The 18,117-nt window shown below is 39.3% G+C and overlaps 1 protein-coding gene across 1 annotated transcript in view; it reads right to left on the reverse strand.

Annotated features, from left to right (window-relative positions):
- The window catches only part of PREX2 (phosphatidylinositol-3,4,5-trisphosphate dependent Rac exchange factor 2), a 268,776-nt gene that overhangs the window by 48,269 nt on the left and 202,390 nt on the right, over nt 1-18,117 (reverse strand). The window contains exon 35 of the mRNA XM_089898597.1: nt 7,872-7,986. Coding sequence (XP_089754723.1) covers nt 7,872-7,986 — 115 coding nt within the window. The remainder of the gene's footprint in view (nt 1-7,871; nt 7,987-18,117) is intronic.

Genomic DNA, 18,117 nt, shown 5'->3' on the forward strand with positions numbered 1-18,117 from the left:
GTCAGATATAGGAAAGAAACCTTGTACACTTTTAAGCATTGTAAACAAATTCAAATTCTTTGTGGATTTAGTTGTTTTCTCCTTCTATTGAAGAATCACTTCCCACGTTAAAAAAAAAAAAAGTACAACTCTGAAAACTCCATACTCCTAATCTGAAAGCAGAAATAAATTGAATATACATATTTAGTTTACAGCTAGTCTTCGAGAAACAGAAATGTGGTTGTATCTTAAGGTATAAAAAATGAAATTCGGCTGAAAGATAGGATGGAAAGCAAATATAAAACTGCTCTAGAGGAGATAACTATGCATCTGGAATGTTTCCAATTAATTAAAAAAGAATAACTCTAAAATCTGCACCTTTATAAAGAGAAACAATTGAAGGACAAAGGTATTATCTGTATTTTAATTGATCTTCTCTCTGTCTCTCTTGCTCTCTCTCAGATTTTACTAAGTTCATACTCTTGTTGATTTAAGGTAGCTTCCACAGCTCCTCGTCAACAGAAGCAAAATTTTCTGTTTCAAACGTGGGTATACTGTTTGCTATCAAAACAAGGAACAGGAAAGCGTGTTATGAATTGAAGACTCTGACGGAAGAAAGAGATGGGATGGAGGATGTACCTGTAACAGAGCAGGACCCTATAGGGCCTTTGGGGGACAGACTCCTGCCCCCAACCATGTCCTCCATCTGCCTCTTGCTTGTAGAAAAGGCCTCCAAGGCCTTCCCCAAGTTCCAAAGAATAAATTTAATCAGAGAAGTGAGAAAATGCAGAAACAAAGGAAAACAGCCAAGCAAGACAAAATAAAAATTGTTTAGCCATTAAATAAAGTCAAGTGTCTTTAGCTCCTCCTCAAGAGCTACAGAGAATACTCTGAACCATATCCTTAAGCTGTTTTGCAGATACTGAAACCCCCACCAGCTGGAAGAACTTCACTGTATGCTGACCACAAGCACAAGCACCAGACCCCAGACAGGTTGGAACCAGAAGGTTGATGATGTCGACTCCCAATTACCTCACCACCAACCAATCAGAAGAATGTCCATGAACTGATCACACACCCTGCAAGCCTCTCCCTCACCCTACCTTTAAAAAACCTGTCTGTGAAAGCCATCGGGGAGTTCGGGCCTTTTGAGCATTAGCTGCCTGGACTCCTTGCTTGGTGCCTGCATAAAATGCTGAACTCTCCTTGATTCTCCTTGACCACAACCCAGTGTCAGTGGATTGGCTTTACTTTGGATTAGGCAAGGGGACCCAAGTTTTGCTTGGGAACGTGCCTAGGACTGCAGATTGGATTGAAAGGCTGATGTCCTGCTGTTCTTGACTTTCTTATGCTGGTTGATAGTTGTAAAGACATGAAATGGTAGTAAGTCCATGCCATTCTTCATATCTGTCTCATGCCAGGAGAACATACTCACTTTTTTTCCCTCCAGAGGTAGAGAGAAGTGACACATTTCACAGAGGTGCTATCACGGGAATGGCCAAAACACATACATATTTCTGGCCAGACAATTCTCAGTTGAAAAAATTGTTCAAATATATGACTCTGAGATTGATATTTGTGTAGCATTTCTTGTTAACATAAATAAAATGTCTATCTTCTTTCTATTTGTTACATAAAATATATTTTGGCTTTTTGAAACTTTCTTTAAAGAAAATGTGCCATTCTTTATCAAAAAAGGCACATCTTAAGGGAATATATGCTTTGAATAATTTATTTGTCTGCTTTCTGTAAAGATGATGAATTTACATTTAGATATCCCAAATCATAAGCCCTAAAAAATTCAGTATGGGCTTCCCTGGTGGCGCAGTGGTTGAGAATCTGCCTGCCAAAGCAGGGGACACGGGTTCGAGCCCTGGTCTGGGAAGATCCCACATGCCCGTGAGCCACAACTACTGAGCCTGCGCGTCTGGAGCTTGTGCTCCACAACAAGAGAGGCTGCAACAGTGACAGGCCCGCGCACCGCAATGAAGAGTGGCCCCCGCTCGCCGCAACTAGAGAAAGCCCACACACAGAAACAAAGACCCAACACAGCCAAAACTAAATAAATAAATAAATAGATTTATTAAAAAAAAAAATTCAGTATGAAGCTTTACCAAAATAATAAAGTCTCAGTAACTAATTATACAACTTGTTTCCTTTTGATTTTTCTTTTTAACGTTGACTTTATACTGAAAATAATATGTGTAAAAAGCTAAGCTAGACCCCTCGAACTGAAAGGAGTACTTTAATATGAGGAATATTATTCACATTTACATTTATCTCATTAGTCACCATGCAGTGATGCCTTCTGCCAATAAATAGGATACATTAAAATGAAAGGGTTTGGTAATGATAAATTACATTTACGTAAGGTAGGAAAAAATGAGGCTAATGGGGATGATGGCTCATGGACAGAGGAAATACAAAGGAAAGCCTCAGTTAGAAAAGAGAGAATAAAATAGCATGAGGATGGTGAAGGTAGGGAATAAGAATGCCCCTCCTCCAGAATTCCTTGGTTAGAATTTCTGAGTTAGACATTTACATGCTGGACTTCTTAAGAGTCTGAAGGAAATCTATCAAGAACTTTACCTGACTTGACACAGGAGGATATATTTTAGAAACAGCTGTAAGACATTTCTGCTGGCTCGATCCTGTTCACTGGGGGTAACAACTAACCCAGGGTGTCTGCAGGCAACCAGTGTCAGGGCTCTGACGCACGTGGCAAAGAGTCCCCCAGGTGCACAACCTCATCTGAATTCCCCTGGAGACTGGAGGAGAAACTCTCAGAACAGCCAGCTGGCCTCGGCATGCTTCACTACTGCTTTCTGAAGACTTCAACCAGTTGAATTTTTATTTGCAACAGATGCATGAGATATAATTGGACAGCAGGAATTCAATAAAATCCGTTCCAATGGCTTCTTTCCTTACAATAAAATCCGAACCTCCACAATGGCCTACAGCCCTACATAATCAGACCCCTACACATTTCTCTCAACACCTAGCATCCTTCTCAATGTGCTAGGATCACCCTGGCCACCTCTGTCTTCCTCACACATGATAAGCTATTGCCATGACCTGTATGCGTCAATTCTCTGCTTTGGGAAAGATCTTCCCCCATACTCTGGCAAGGCCATCTCGCTGTGATTCAGGTTCCTTTCAAATACCACCTAAGGGACTTCCCTGGTGGTCCAGTGGTTAAGACTCCTCGCTTCCAGTGCAGGGGGCACGGGTTCGATCCCTGGTCGGGGAACTAAGGTCCTGCATGCCACGCTACATGACCAAAAAAAAAAAAGAAAAAGAAATACCACCTAATATTTAAGTCCTTCCTAACCACCTGCTCTAAATGACCAACCTCTTACTATAGAAACTAGTTTTAGATTTTCTTCATTGCACTTTTCACTATCTGTAATATGTTGTTTATGGATTGATTTGCTCATTTTTTTGTCTTGCCCGTTCTCACAAGAATGGAAACCTCATGAACATTCAGTGAAGAAATGGTACAGAATCAGAGCAATTGGAGGCATTTGATAATATCTGACACCAAACCTTCGTAACAGAAAACTGGTTTGTAGTGTATAATGTTCACTCCATTCAGTGAGATGGCCAAATATAGTACAAAACTTATGGACTTTAAAGAGAAAAACGTCTTTGATTTAAATCCTGGTTTCACCATTTCTTATCTGGGTAAACTTGTGTAACTTCTCTTTAAAATGGAAATGATAATATGGAATTCACTGGCTTATTAAATAATCCAGATAACTTACCTAGTATTGTTACTGACTTCTAACATGTTCTTAAAAATTGGTAGGTATTATGGCTACATTATATTTTCTTTTAAGTAGCAAATTATTTCCACCTATTCTTTGCTGTTCTGAAGAAACCTCTGTAACTGAAGTGGAATCCATTATTTCAGCTTGTCCAGTACTCTTACCCTGTGTTTTTTTTTTTTTTTTGCGGTACGCGGGCCTCTCACTGCCGCGGCCTCTCCCGTTGTGGAGCACAGGCTCTGGACGCGCTCACGGGCTCGCGGCATGTGGGATTCCCCCCGGATCGGGGCACGAACCCTCGTCCCCTGCATCGGCAGGCGGACTCTCAACCACTGCGCCACCAGGGAAGCCCCCACCCTGTGCTTTTTGTGACAGCCCATTGTTCTTCTGTGATGCTAAGCCCACCTACGAACAGGCACATGACTCAGGTCTGGCTAATAAGACCAGGTCCTTTGCTGGAACCTTTAGTTGTTGGGGGTGGGAGGGATGGAGGGGGCACCTTCTCTTCTTCTTTGAATGCAACACTGGTCTGTAGTGACCATCTTTACCCAAATGTGAAACAAGTCTGCCTGAAAATGAAGCCCACAGAGGAAAGGAGTACCAAGAAGAGACAGGGAGAGAAAGAGTATCTTGAAGACGCATAGCCCTGGATCCAGCTGTGCCTGAAGCAGCCATATCCCCTGGACGTACCTGTTAAATAAGCCAATCCATTATTTTGTTTATGCCAGTTTGAGTTTGGTTTCTGAAACTTGTAATCTAAACAATGCTTTCCAATAAAATATTAGCCTATTTATGTTTGTTTGTTGTAAGGCCTTTGTATGTTTGCTTCCAGATAATAATTTTAAACCATGTGTCTTACCATGTCACTCTTCCACTCAAAGCATTTAGTGATTTCTTATTTCCTTACGTTTGCTTGTTGTAAGGCCTTTTCTGATGTCTAATTAGTAAAGTAACATCCAGAATGAAACGGTTTTCAGTGAAAGTGTTAGAAAGGCTCTGGGGCTGTGAGGAACTAGCAACACCTGAGGGCTATTTTTTTTTAAGGCGGACATTAAGAGCTCCTTTAAAGAAATGGTCAATGTCAGCCTTTGGCTCGGAAGACCAAGAGCAGATTGTTCAAAAGCAATCTCTGAGTCTTTGTGGTTACAAGTAACAGGAAAAATTAAGGGAGAAATTAACACCCTCATTCAAGAAATCAGCAGGAAGAGAAGGCATTACTGGGAGTAAAGAGGAAGATAATTGTCTTCCTGTGCAAAGGAAATCTAATATGCATCAAGAAGGATATATAGCTGGTAATTGCTGACAAAGGCACACACTTTGTACGGAGGAGTCTGTACTTTTAAAACTGCTTTCTTCAGGAAAGATACATTAAAATGTTTTCTTATGTGAAGAGGATAGCATGCAATTAATGCACACAGGCTGTTTTTCTTAACAAAGTATCTTAAACATCTTTTCATGTACCTGTTATATATGAGCATATATTTCTGTTTAAAAAAAAGATCCACAGGCATGTGAAAGCTATGCCTCGTCCCCTGCTTCTCTCTGTTAGTTATAGCTAGATAATTTAATGCAACTAAACATATACTCACGGAGAGCTTCCTATGCAAAATACTTTGATAAACACAATGGGAAACAGTAAGATAAACTTAACCCTCATCTCAAAAGAGCTTACAACAGAATAAAGAAGATAAGGAATCTGTACACAGTAACTGTATCATCAGGAAGAAGAACTGAATTCTACAATAGCCATAAAGTAAAATGAAGTATTAAAATGGAAGACTGGAAGGGAAATCTGACATTCATTTAGCCTCAGGCAGTGACTCTGAAATTTGAGTGTGAGTTGATGAAAATCACCCGGAAGGCCTGTCCCAACACACACTGCTGGGCCCACCCAGGAGATTTTTTTAACAAGTTTGCAAATGATACTGATGCTGCTGGTCTGAGGATCATACTTTGACTCCCCTGATCTAGGGAACTGGTTTTCAATTCTAGCAACACATTAGAATCTCCCAGGGGACTTCTACAAAATTGGATGCCGGGGCCTCATCCCAGCCCAATAATAGAAGAAAAGTATTTTATGAAGGACACTATCTTAGAGTTGGACATTGACTCATATAAATAGTAGCTTTATAGACATTTGGAGACAGGAAGCAGATGCTAAGTGAAGTGTGTGGAAAGTCAGGGAAGAAGGACAGGCGAGGGTATGGTTAGAAACGAGGAGAGTACGGCCTGGTTGGCACACAGGAAGAGAAAGGAAGTCTTAGACCAAGTCATAAAAGACCTTGACTGCCAGGCTAATGAGCTTGTGACTCCTTTTGGGGGAAATAAGAAGTCACTAAATGCTTTGAGCAGAAGAGTGACGTGGGAAGACACATGGTTTAAAATTATTATCTGGAAGCAAAATCCTAAATAGATCAGAACAACACTGGTTCTTAGAGACGGGAGATTGTTTAGTATGCTATGGCAATGGTCCAGACCCATTTTCTCCAACTGAACTCTGGGAATGTATTCTCAGGGCCCACATGTTCTATATAAATGCTTTCATTTTGTATCCTTATTTGAAAGATAACCTAAGAATATATTTTATCAGTTATGAAGGCAAAACTTTTCTTTTGTGCTAACGGTACTCAAATGAGAGATGTTCACAAGATGCGACTGATCTTCTTAAGTCAGTATTTCTTAGGAGACACAGTATTGAAGAATTCAATTTTCAGTTTTTTTTTTTTCTGTGAAAGGGGTCAGTCCATTATATGTCTTTGAGAAATAGTGATCTAGACAAGGTAATAAAACTAGGGCAGTCTAAGAGATATTTTAGTCAGAATCATCAGGATCTCCAACTACATTTTAAGAGCAAAAGAAAATGAGAAATCAGATATTGGGGGTTTGAGGCTGAGAACTTGAGAAGATGACAAAATGATGGTATGAAATAAAGAACCTAGGAAAAGGGACAGGTTTGTGTGAGGCGAGGGTAAGGGGGTAATGCATTCAAAGTGAAAAAAAGTGGACCCGGTGGTAATCACAATAACCAATACCTCCACACACCAGGACTTTTAGGAGTTAATTTATCTTCACGGTTTAGCCATATCGAAGACAAAACCAAAAAAAAAAAAAAAAATCACAACAGTATTTTTGAGTTACTAAGGCCTACGGTAGAACAAATGTATTTTTCTTTTAAAAATAAAAGCCATAATCGGTTAGTAATTTTAAAAGGTGACCTGTTAACACAGTAACATAAAAGGGAACTATATATGCTAATAATTGGTTAAAAATTGAAGCTTCTAAATTATAATACATTTCCCTTTCACTTACTGTGTTAATTTTTCCCTTCCATTGATCATAATACCAGCAAGATTATTTTTAGAGGAAAAAACAATAAAATGTAATATTATCTGAAAGTAGATACTTTTTCCAATATCAAGTAGTACCTTTTTTTATCATATCTTCCATGTTAAACATATTCATCTCTTGGTGTCTGGGTGCCTGCTGTTTAATGGTACATAAAGGAACCTATTTTACCTTTAATCCACTGAACCTCCTAGGAGACACCACTATATTAATTTATTTATTTTTGCTGTGTTGGGTCTTCGTTTCTGTGCGAGGGCTTTCTCTTGTGGCAAGCGGGGGCCACTCTTCATCGCGGTGCGCGGGCCTCTCACTGTCGTGGCCTCTCTTGTTGCGGAGCACAGGCTCCAGAAGCACAGGCTCAGTAGTTGTGGCTCACGGGCCTAGTTGCTCCGTGGCATGTGGGATCCTCCCAGACCAGGGCTCAAACCCGTGTCCCCTGCATTAGCAGGCAGATTCTCAACCACTGCGCCACCAGGGAAGCCTGGAGACACCACTATAAAGCAATGCTTTTTATCCTGGAAATGGTCTACTAAATAATTAATCTCTTGATCTTCTTCAGAAATTAAGACAACAGCATGAAAAGGTTAAAAAATTTTTCCTACTTTATTTGCAAGAAGTGTACCCCTTAGAATATCTGAAACATTAAACCCTAAATAAGAGGATTTTATATCAAAAGAAATATCATCATCCATCATCTAACACAATGAATAACATCAAAAGCTTTATTCATCTGTTCTTGTTAAAACCGGAAACTCTTCTGTTAATTGAACAATAACATACCTGAGCTTCTGGTTGTACTGTTTGACCTTTTCCAGGGAGGCTGCATTTATTTGGGCTTGAAATTCTTCCACCAAAACATTGTCTCTGTAATAATATCCTTCCATGCTCTCCAGTGCTGTGAAAACAAGTAAATGTACTTTTCATGTGATTTTATAACACAATTTCTCCACAGTTAGTGCAATCTTATTAGTAAATGTATTAAACAGTACCAAATATGACCACATATGCAAGAAACAAGCTTTAACCAGTCTAAAAATAAATAAAAATCATTTTTCTGCTCAAAATAAATATCAAACATTTGGTAATTATCTCTGTTAAGTAGGTAAAGGTAATTTCTAACTTACACTGTCTTCTATTCTTTTAAAAATTTTGTATATGTTCTTTGCGAAGCCAAACTCAAACTTCATATATATTATTTATACACATATAAACACACAAATGTATATATACACATATATAAACACAACATATATATACATATATATGGACATGAATGAGAGGCAGAAATGTGTATTAACATACATAACAGTAAAAAAATTGAAGTTGTCACTCTCCATGCATATTCATATTCTCTTGCAGCTGCAATGAGATTATGAAATAAGAAGTATAGATAAAGGAGGAGGACCTTCAAGATGGCGGAGGAGTAAGACGTGGAGATCGCCTACCTCTCCACAAATACATCAGAAATATGTCTATATGTGGAACAACTCCTACAGAACACCTACGGAACGCTGGCAGAAGACCTCAGACTTCCCAAAAGGCAAGAAACTCCCCACGCACCTGGGTAGGGCAAAAGAAAAAAGCAAAACAGAGACAAAAGAATAGGGATGGGACCTGCACCTCTGGGAGGGAGCTGTGAAGGAGGAAAAGCTTCGACACACTAGGAAGTCCCTTCGTGGGCTGAGACGAGACTGCGGGTGGCGGAGGGGGGGAAGCTTTGGAGCCATGGAAGAAAGCACAGCAGCAGCGGTGCAGAGGGCAAAGCGGAGAGATTCCCGCACAGAGGATCAGGGCCGACCGGCACTCACCAGCCCAAGAGGCTTGTCTGCTCACCCGCCGGGGCGGGCGGGGCTGGGAGCTGAGGCTCGGGCTTCGGAAGTCGGATCGCAGGGAGAGAACTGGGGTTGGCTGCGTGAACACAGCCTGAAGGGGGCTAGTGCACCACAGCTAGCCGGGAGGGAGTCCGGGAAAAAGTCTGGAACTGCCTAAGAGGCAAGAGACCATTGTTTTGGGGTGCGCAAGGAGAGGAGATTCAGAGCACCGCTTGCTCCAGAGACAGGTGCAAGCCACAGGGCAGACACCAGAGACGGGCATGGGATGCTAAGGCTGCTCCTGCAGCCACCAAGAAGCCTGTTTGCAAACACAGGTCAATATCCACACCCCCCCTCCTGGGAGCCTGAGCAGGGTCCCGGCATCCAGGAACAACTTCCCCGGGAGAACGCATGGCGCCTCAGGCTGGTGCAACGTCAAGCTGGCCTCTGCCGCCACAGGCTTGCCCCTCATTCCATACCCCTCCGTCCCCCCAGCCTGAGAGAGCCACAGTCCCCTAAACAGCTGCTCCCTTAACCCTGTCCTGTCTGGGTGAAGAACAGACGCCCTCAGGCGACCTACGTGCAGAGGCGGACCCAAATCCAAGGCTGAACCTCAGGAGCTGTGCGAACAAAGAAGAGAAAGAGAAATTTCTCTGCGCAAGCTCAGGAGCAGCGGATTAAAGCCCCACAGTCAACTTGAGATACGCTGCATCTGTAGAATACCTGAACAGACAACAAATTATCCAGAAATTGAGGCGGTGGACTTTGGGAGCACCTGTAGACTGGGAGTTTGATGTACGTGCCTGACTACTTTCTGATTTATATGTTTATCTTAGTTTAGTTTTTAGCGCTTGTTATCATTGGTTGATTTCTTTATTGGTTTGGTTGCTCTCCTTTTTTATTTTCTATTTTTTATTACTTTTTTATTTTAATAATTTAAAAAAAATTTTTATTTTAATAACTTTATTTTATTTATTTTTTTTTCCTTTCTTTTTTTTCTCACTTTTCTTCTGAGCTGTGTGGCTGACAGGGTCTTGGTGCTCTGCCGGGGTGTCAGGCCTGAGCCTCTGAGGTGGGAGAGCTGAGTTCAGGGCATTGGTCCACTAGAGAACTCCCGGCCCCGTGTAATATCAATCAGTGAGAACTCGCCCAGAGACCTCTGTCTCAACACTAAGGCCCAGCTCCACTCAATGACCAGCAAGCTCAAGTGCTGGACATCCCATGCCAAACAACTAGCAAGACAGGAATACAACCTCACCCATTAGAAGAGAGGCTGCCTACAATCATCATAAGGTCACAGACACCCCAAAACACACCACCGGATGCGGTCCTACCCACCAGAAAGAGAAGATACAGCCTCATCCACCAGAAAACAGGCACCAGGAAGCCTACACAGCCCACTGAACCAACCTTACCCACAGTGGGCAGACACCAAAAAAACCGGAAGTATGAACCTGCAGTCTGCGAAAAGGAGACCCCAAACACAGTAAGTTGGCAAAATGAGAAGACAGAGAAATACGCAGCAGATGAAGGAGCAAGGTAAAAACCCACCACACCAAACAAATGAAGAGGAAATAGGCAGTCTACCTGAAAAAGAATTCAGAGTAATTATAGTAAAGATGATCCAAAATCTTGGAAATAGAATGCAGAAAATACAAGAAACGTTCAACAATGACCTAGAAGAACTAAAGAGCAAACAAACAATGATAAACAACACAACAAATGAAATTAAAAATTCTCTGGAAGGTATCAATAACAGAATAACTGAGGCAGAAAAACGGACAAGTGACCTGGAAGATAAAATAGTGGAAATAATTACCGCAGAGCAGAATAAAGAAAAAAGAATCAAAACAATTGAGGACTGTCTCGGAGACCTCTGGGACAACAATAAAGGCACCAACATTTGAATTACAGGAGTCCCAGAAGAAGAAGAGAAACAGAAAGGGACTGAGAAAATATCTGAAGAGATTATAGTTGAAAACTTCCCTAATATGGGAAAGGAAATAGTCAATCAAGTCCAGGAAGCGCAGAGAGTCCTGAACAGGATAAATCCAAGGAGAAACATGCCAATACACATATTAATCAAACAATCAAAGATTAAATATAAAGAAAAGATATTAAAAGCAGCAAGGGGAAAACAACAAATAACATACAAGGGACTCCCTATAAGGTTAACAGCTGATCTTTCAGGAGAAACTCTGCAAACCAGAAGGGAGTGGCAGGACATATTTAAAGTAATGAAAGGGAAAAACCTACAACCAAGATTACTCTACCCAGCAAGGATCTCATTCAGATTTGACAGAGAAATTAAAATCTATACACACAAACAAAAGCTAAGAGAATTCAGCACCACCAAACCGGCTTTACAACAAATGCTAAAGGAACTTCTCTAGGCAGGAAACACAAGAGAAGGAAAAGACCTGCAATAGCAAACCCAAAACAATTAAGAAAATGGTAATAGAAACATGCATATCGATAATTACCTTAAATGTAAATGAATTAAATGCTCCAACCAAAAGACACAGACTGGCTGAATGGATACAAAAACAAGACCCGTATATATGCTGTCTACAAGAGGCCCACTTCAGACCTAGGGACACATACAGACTGACAGTGAGGGGATGGAAAAAGATATTCCATGCAAATGGAAATTAGAAGAAAACTGGAGTAGCAATGCTCATGTCAGACAAAATAGACTTTAAAATAAAGACTATTACAAGAGACAAAGAAGGACACTACATAATGATCAAGGGATCAATCCAAGAAGAAGATATAACAATTGTAAATATTTATGCACCCAACATAGGAGCACCCCAATACTTAAGGCAATAGGCTAACAGCCACAAAAGGGGAAATCGAAGTAACACAATCATAGTAGGGGACTTTAACACCCCACTTTCACCAATGGACAAATCATCCAAAATGAAAATAAATAAGGAAACACAAGCTTTAAATGACACATTAAACAAGATGGACTTAATTGATATTGATAGGACATTCCATCCAAAAACAACAGAATACACTTTTTTCTCAAGTGCTCATGGAACATTCTCCAGGATAGATCATATTTTGGGTCACAATCAAGGCTTGGTAAATTTAAGAAAACTGAAATCGTATCAAGTATCTCTTCCAACCACAACACTATGAGACTAGATGTCAATTACAGGAAAAAGTCTGTAAAAAATACAAACCCATGGAGGCTAAACAATACACTACTAAATAACCGAGATCACTGAAGAAATCAAAGAGGAAATAAAAAAATACCTAGAAACAAATGACAATGAAAACACGACGGCCCAAACCTTATGGGATACAGCAAAAGCAGTTCTAAGAGGGAAGTTTATAGCAATACAATCCTACCTCAAGAAATAAGAAACATCTCAAATAAATAAACTAACCTTACACCTAAAGCAATTAGAGAAAGAAGAACAAAAAACCCCAAAGTTAGCAGAAGGAAAGAAATCATAAATATCAGATCAGAAATAAATGAAAAAGAATTGAAGGAAACAATAGCAAAGATCAATAAAACTAAAAGCTGGTTCTTTGAGAAGATAAACAAAATTGATAAACTATTAGCCAGAGTCATCAAGAAAAAAAGGGGGAAGACTCAAATCAATAGAATCAGAAATGAAAAAGGAGAAGTTACAACGGACACTGCAGAAATACAAAGGGTCATGAGAGATTACTACAAGCAACTCTGTGCCAATAAAATGGACAACATGGAAGAAATGGACAAATTCTTAGAAAAGCACAACCTTCCAAGACTGAACCTGGAAGGAACAGAAAATATAAACAGACCAATCACAAGCACTGAAATTGAAACTGTGATTAAAAATCTTCCAACGAACAAAAGCCCAGGACCAGATGGCTTCACAGGCGAATTCTATCAAACATGTAGAGAAGAGCTAACATCTGACCTTCTCAAACTCTTCCAAAATATAGCAGAGGGAGGAATACTCCCAAACTCATTCTACAAGGCCACCATCACCCTGACCCTGATACCAAAAGCAGACAAACATGTCACAAAGAAAGAAAACTACAGGCCAATATCACTGATGAACACAGATGCAAAAATCTGCAACAAAATACTAGCAAACAGACCCCAACAGCACATTGAAAGCATCATACACCATGATCAAGTGGGGTTTATTCCAGGAACGCGAGGATTCTTCAGTATATGCAGATCAATCAACGTGATACACCATATTAACAAATTGAAGGAGAAAAACCATATGATTATCTCAATAGATGCAGAAAAAGATTTCAACAAAATTGAACACCCATTTATGATAAAAACCCTCCAAAAAGTAGGCATAGAGGGAACTTACCGCAACATATTAAAGGCCATATATGACAAACCCACAGCCAACATCGTTCTCAATGGTGAAAAACTGAAACCATTTCCACTAAGATCAGGAACAAGGCAAGGTTGCTCACTCTCACCACTATTATTCCACATAGTTTTGGAAGTTTTAGTCACAGCAATCAGAGATGAAAAAGAAATAAAAGGAATCCAAATGGGAAAAGAAGAAGTAAGTTGTCACTGTTTGCAGATGACACGATACTATATAGAGAGAATCCTAAAGATGCTACCATAAAACCACTAGAGGTAATCAATGAATGTGGTAAACTAGCAGAATACAAAATTAATGCATAGAAATCTCTGGCATTCCTATACACTAATGATAAAAAATCTGAAAGAGAAATTAAGGAAACACTCACATTTACCATTGCAACAAAAAGAATAAATACCTAGGAATAAACCTACTTAAGGAGACAAAAGACCTGGCTGCAAAAAACTATAAGATACTGATGAAAGAAATTAAAGATGATACAAACAGATGGAGAGATATACCATGCACTTGGATTGGAAGAGTCAACATTGTGAAAAATGACTATACTACCCAAAGCAGTCTACAGATTTAATACAATCCCTATCAAACTACCAATGGCATTTTTCAGAGAACTAAAACAAAAAAATTCATAATTTGTATGGAAACAGAAAATACCCAAAATAGCCAAAGCAATCTTGAGAAAGAAAATTGGAGCTGGAGGAATCAGGCTCCCTGACTTCAGACTATACTACAAAGCTATAGTAATCAAGATAGTATGGTACTGGCACAAAAACAGAAATACAGATCAATGGAACAGGATAGAAAGCCCAGAGCTAAACCCAGGCACATATGGTCACCTTACCTTTAATAAAAGAGACAAGTATATACAATGGAGAAAAGACAGCCTCTTCAATAAGTGGTGCTGGGAAAACTGGACAGCTATATGTAAAAGAATGAAATTAGAACGTTCCCTAACACAAAAATGTACTCAAAATGGATTAAAGACCTAAATGTAAGGCCAGACACTATAAAACTCTCAGAGAAAAACATAGGCTGAACACTCTATGCCATAAATCATAGCAAGATCCTTTTTGACCCACCTCCTAGCGAAATGGAAATAAAAACAAAAATAAACAAATGCTACCTAATGAAACTTAAAAGCTTTTGCACAGCAAAGGAAACCATAAATAAGGAGATGGGAGAAAATATTTGCAAACGAAGCAACTGACAAGGGATTAATCTCCAAAATAAAGAAGCAGCTCATGCAGCTCAATATCAAAAACCAAAGAACCCAATCCAAAAATGGGCAGAAGACCTAAATAGTCATTTCTCCAAAGAAGATATACAGATTGCCAACAAACACATGAAGGATGCTCAACATCATTAATCATTAGAGAAATGCAAATCAAAACTACAGTGAGGTATCACCTCACACCAGTCAGAATGGCCATCATCAAAAAATCTACAAACAATAAATGCTGGAGAGGGTGTGGAGGAAAGGGAACCCTCTTGTACTCTTGGTGGGAATGTAAATTGATACAGCTATTATGGAGAACAGTATGGATGTTCCCTAAAAAACTAAAAATAGGGCTTCCCTGGTGGCGCGGTGGTTGGGGGTCTGCCTGCTGATGCAGGGGACGCGGGTTCGTGCCCCGGTCCTGGAGGATCCCACATGCCGCGGAGTGGCTGGGCCCGTGAGCCATGGCCGCTGAGCCTGTGCGTCCGTAGCCTGTGCTCCGCAGCGGGAGAGGCCACAACAGTGAGAGGCCCGCGTACCGCAAAAAAAAAAAACAAAACTAAAAATAGAACTACCATATGACCCAGCAATCCCACTACTGGGCACATACCCTGAAAAAACCGTAATCCCAATAGTGTCATGTACCACAATGTTCACTGCAGCACTATTTACAACAGCCAGGACATGGAAGTAACTTAAGTGTCCATCGACAGATGAATGGATAAAGAAGATGTGGCACATATATACTGGACTCTAGGACACGGGGAGGGGGAAGGGTAAGCTGGGACGAAGTGAGAGAGTGACATGGACATGTATACACTACCAAATGTAAAACAGATAGCTTAGTGGGAAGCAGCCGCATTGCACAGGGAGATCAGCTCAGTGCTTTTTGACCACCTAGAGGGGTGAGATAGGGTGGGTGGGAGGGAGACGCAAGAGAGAGGAGATATAAGCATATACATATATGTATAGCTGATTCGCTTTGTTATACAGCAGCAACTAACACGAGAATGTAAAGCAATTATACTCCAATGAAGATGTTAAAAAATAAATAAAAACAACGACAAACAAAAAAAAAGATGTATAGACAATGACAAACAAGAAAAAAGATGTATAGATAAAGAGAAATCTTAGAATACTGCTTCAACTCCAATGGTCAGTTACTTTAGTTAAAAATAAATAAGCATAAACACATATATAACTTCCCATTAATTTTAAATGTCTTTTAAGTAATATATATTTCTTTCATAACTAACATTTTTGGTTGTTTCTTTTTCCTTTAAACTTTATGCAGTGGTATTTTTAACCTTTTGGAGAGGAAATGAATTATAGGAAAGTGCCTAGAAATACAAGATTTCCTTTCGAGAGGCTGCCAGGAATGGCAGGAACGGTGATGGATCCAATTTGGAAATGTAAATTATTTCCCCTTAAAATTATTACTATTAATGAGCCTCAATTTTCAGCAGACTATGTCAAAATGGATAAAAGAATAATCTTTCAAAATCGCTAAATGCAGTAGTCTCTAAACTAATAACGTTTCCTCAAATTGATAAAAACATCACCATTTTGGTGGCAAAAATAGGAAAGTCACTGCTAATTAGTTTTAGCTGTGTTGTGTTTCTATCTATTCAGATTTCTAGAGCATTGAAGAAATGACAAAAGTTTTAAAGTATTGCTAAATTTAATTTTTTTAATGGCATTATTGGCTTATAACTGAGCAAAGCACTTGTGGAAAATTAGACAGAAAGCTTCCTACGTTTGCTTTAGTACAGAAAATCGAATTTGTGGGCTTCTTTCAAGGATTATTTATTTGTTTATTCCTTATGATTTCTGCTTTCGTTAGAATATTCACAACTGGTTCAGCAAGCTTCTGGGTCTGAATACACACAAGAAATACAGGAAGTCTTTCTGATAAAACAATCCTTAAATACATGCCACATTCCCTTCAGTTAACAAAGTGTTATTTGCGAAAGGCCAATATTCCAGGAGGATTCAGTCTATCAGCAGTCATACTTCAATGTGAATTCCTCTTCCGAGTTGTAAAGCTAATAATGAAAGCCCTTGCACTGGAGTAAAAGCATAACTTTCACTGCTTAGTAACTTAGTGTGACCCTGGGCATGTTAATTAATATCTGAGATCCTCAGGTTCCTTGTTTGTGAAATGGAAAATAAGAGCACTTACTAATTATGGTTCTTGAGAAATAATTAAATTAAATAATAGGATTAAGAGAGCCCATGACTATTCTTATCATTTATGGAATGTATTTTCTGTACAAGGCAAGGTGCCCAATGCCCCCCAGGCATGATCTACTTCAACTTCCACAGGAGATATAGATGATGCTTGAGTGTGCTTAGCCAAACAGGGAGTTTGGGGATCTAAGAGTAGGGTCCATGCAAGGACACTTGAATTTGTGATTTAATAAGGTCAGAAAGACTAGAAGGCGACCACCAGGAAGGGGCAACAGGGGAACTAGAGGCAGGGGGTCGGGAGTGGGCAGGAACAAGAAAACCCCTGGTATCTAGTTTCTATAAAGTCTTGATGGCTCAGCTTTGGCCAGAATGTCCAGTCCTGCTCTAAAAGCTTGTTACAATAGAAAAAAAAATTTTCCTTATATTTCTTAATGATATTTTCAAATTAACACCAGTTAAGATTCACAATTATGTAATTTTTTTAAAAAAATGAGAAAAGAGTTTAACAGTGTTGTGAAGAGTCTCAGCAATATTTTATAGCTCATGTATAGGGTTTTAGGAAAATGAACTAAAAAAAAGATGTTTTATATTTAAAAAGTAAACTGTGCATGGCAAAGTAGAGGAAGGAGAACAACATTCCCTTTTTTAGGTGAATAGTTTGGTTATTTATAGCTATTTTTTTAATAAAGAGAGTGGAATGACATTTTACCAAACTAAATTTCTATTCTCAGCAAAAAAAAAAAAAAAAGGTTAAATATATAATAATGTCCAAACTTCAAAGTTTGACCCCTCTTTTGCACTTTCTTGTCTACTTTTCTTAATTCTCATCCATATAATATTTCTTAAAAATAGTATTGACATATTTGAGTGAATAAATATTTAATTTATTTGAAAGCACTTAATTAAAAGCAGTATTTAAAAAAAACTCGAATTTCTTTGCTTGTTTTACTTCTACTACTTTTGAATTTAGAAGCAAAACATTCCATTAAATGTAGGTATAGTCCGTAAAAAAGGAAAACATAATGAATGTTAGCAGAAATTAAAAATTAAATTATTCTAAGACTGAAAATGAGCCTCACTTCCACTCACTCAAAGTGCATTTCATGGCTTTTACAAGAAAGGGATTAATCAGAAATCTCTGAGGAACAATTTTAAGAATAGTTTCAATCAACTAACACCCTCTTCTGATAGTGCAACAATGGTACTTTATTGGTTAAATAAGACACTACATACGCACTGTTACAAATCTCCAGAAATGGTCACAATTGGTCAGAATTCCTCAGAATTGGTTGCAACGTTTGTGAGGAAGGCAAGTTTTGTCCATGTTGCCATGACCAACATTGCAAAAGGCTGTGCTGCTTTGTAAAGAGAGGGGGGTTCACAGGCTCATGTACCCACTCTTAACATTCAGGAAATCTCAACTCTGGGAATTGTTCCTTCCTCTTTTCAAAAGG

Source organism: Delphinapterus leucas, chromosome 17, assembly GCF_059928025.1.
Source record: "Delphinapterus leucas isolate spDelLeu-1000000601 "Yukka" chromosome 17, BTC_Dleu_Yukka2, whole genome shotgun sequence".
Lineage (NCBI taxonomy): Eukaryota > Metazoa > Chordata > Mammalia > Artiodactyla > Monodontidae > Delphinapterus > Delphinapterus leucas.